Source organism: Rosa chinensis, chromosome 5, assembly GCF_002994745.2.
Source record: "Rosa chinensis cultivar Old Blush chromosome 5, RchiOBHm-V2, whole genome shotgun sequence".
Taxonomy (NCBI): domain Eukaryota; kingdom Viridiplantae; phylum Streptophyta; class Magnoliopsida; order Rosales; family Rosaceae; genus Rosa; species Rosa chinensis.
This window is the reverse complement of record NC_037092.1, coordinates 81,809,386-81,811,151: the sequence shown is the minus strand read 5'-3', so window position 1 is coordinate 81,811,151 and position 1,766 is coordinate 81,809,386. Positions and strand designations below refer to the sequence as shown.

The 1,766-nt window shown below is 40.0% G+C and overlaps 1 protein-coding gene across 1 annotated transcript; it reads left to right on the top strand.

The window, feature by feature from the left end:
• On the top strand, positions 1 to 1,269 carry LOC112164233 (F-box/kelch-repeat protein At3g06240). The gene has a single exon (XM_024300459.1). It carries the CDS (start codon positions 1 to 3, stop codon positions 1,267 to 1,269), a length of 1,269 nt encoding a protein of 422 aa, XP_024156227.1.
• The last annotated feature ends 497 nt before the right edge of the window (positions 1,270 to 1,766 follow it).

Sequence of the window (1,766 nt, the reverse complement as noted above, 5' to 3'; positions counted from 1 at the left end):
ATGTCAATGTCAAAGACACAAGAGGAGAGCTTTGATCTCCATGAAGATGTTATAGTGAAAATTCTTTGTCGGTTGCCGGTCAAGTCCTTGATCCGGTTCACTTGTGTGTCGAAACGGTGGCGTTCTATTATCATTTCTGATCCTCAATTTGGCAAGTCTCACCTTCAACTAGCATCACAGCAGGGCAGCCTCTGTCAAAAAGTCCTCATCTGCATCTACCCTACAGATAAAACCGTAGAAGGTCGAATTCCCAATCGTTTTGAAGATAACATGCCTTGGTTTCCCTCTCGATTTCAATCCTTGGAAGGTTATTCTTCAGTCAATAATCTCACCTTCCCGTCGGAGGAGAAGAGCCAACGAGTAATGGCCTCGTGCAATGGTTTGGTACTTCTCGGTGAATCCTATAAAAGTTATTTTAAGAACTTGTCTATCTGGAATCCATCAACTGGATTTTTCCGCAAAATACCTGCTCCAAGTTTTGGGGTTGAGATGACAAAATCAACAGAGGAGAAAAAGAACTGTAGCTTTTTATATCATGGTTTTGGTCAAGTGTCATCCACTGACGACTACAAGCTTGTTTTCACAAAACCTGCTCTCGGTGATTTTGTTGAAGTTCATGTGTTCTCACTCAGAGCCAACGTTTGGAAAGTTATTAAATCTCCCTCTTCATTGACCGGCTGGATTGACGGACAGGGGGCTGTTTCAAATGGAGCGATTCATTGGGTCAACTATCCAACAGGTGGGAAAATAGAACCAACTATGGTTGCTTTTGATTTAGCAGAGGAGGAGTTCCGGCAAGTGCCATTACCTGTTTTCAACCAAAATGAAGATGACACGCATGTGACTTGTGTAAGAACTCACGTTCTTTTAGGAGGGTGCCTTGGTGTATGGTCTGCGGATCCTTATGGGTATAGAACATTTTGGGTGATGAGAGAGTATGATGTGCCTGAATCTTGGGTTAAACTCATTCAATTGGGTCGAGATGATTTACCAGATGAGTTCACTTCATGCCCTAGCTGGGAACCTAGTTTCGTTACAGAAGGCGGTACAGTTATGATCAAACTGCTTGGCAAAGAACGTAGATTTATTACAGAAGACGGTACAGTATATATGATCAAACTGCCTGGTAAGAATGAGTTGGTCTGGATTGATTGCCATCAAGAAGAGAATACAGTGTGCCGCGCCCATTATAGACTTGAGGAGGTGCCTGAGTGTACGATATTTGACATAACTGTATATGATGAAACTTTAGTTTCAGTACCTGAATGATGATGAAGCATGTGGCGTGAGGACTCAAGGCATTAAAAACTAAGAAGCAGAACAAAACTGGAGAGGGATTGCCATTTTCTGCATTTAAATGATGGCTAGTTTTTCGGTTGAACCATAAAATTTGGATTCTCCATCTTTGGTGTTTAATTGTTTCTGTGTATTTTGTGTGTTTATTTGAAATTGAGTAGCTGAAATTGTGAAGCATGAAGCACTATTATTACTTGTTATCGGTTGTTTATGGCTGCTCTAGTAACCATATGATACTCCGATTACTTATGATATATGTGATTCCAGGTCTCCCTACCCTAAACCTCTTTGTACCTTTTGGAACTAATTAAACAGTCTGAACTTCTTAACAACAATAATCATTCATATATTCTTGCCGGTTGATTCATGAACTACAAAATTTAAGTTACTAAAAAAAAGAAATAAGGAGTGTGAATTTTACTTCCCTAAAATAAACTAGCAGAGACTTACAAAACATGAGATCAGTGATT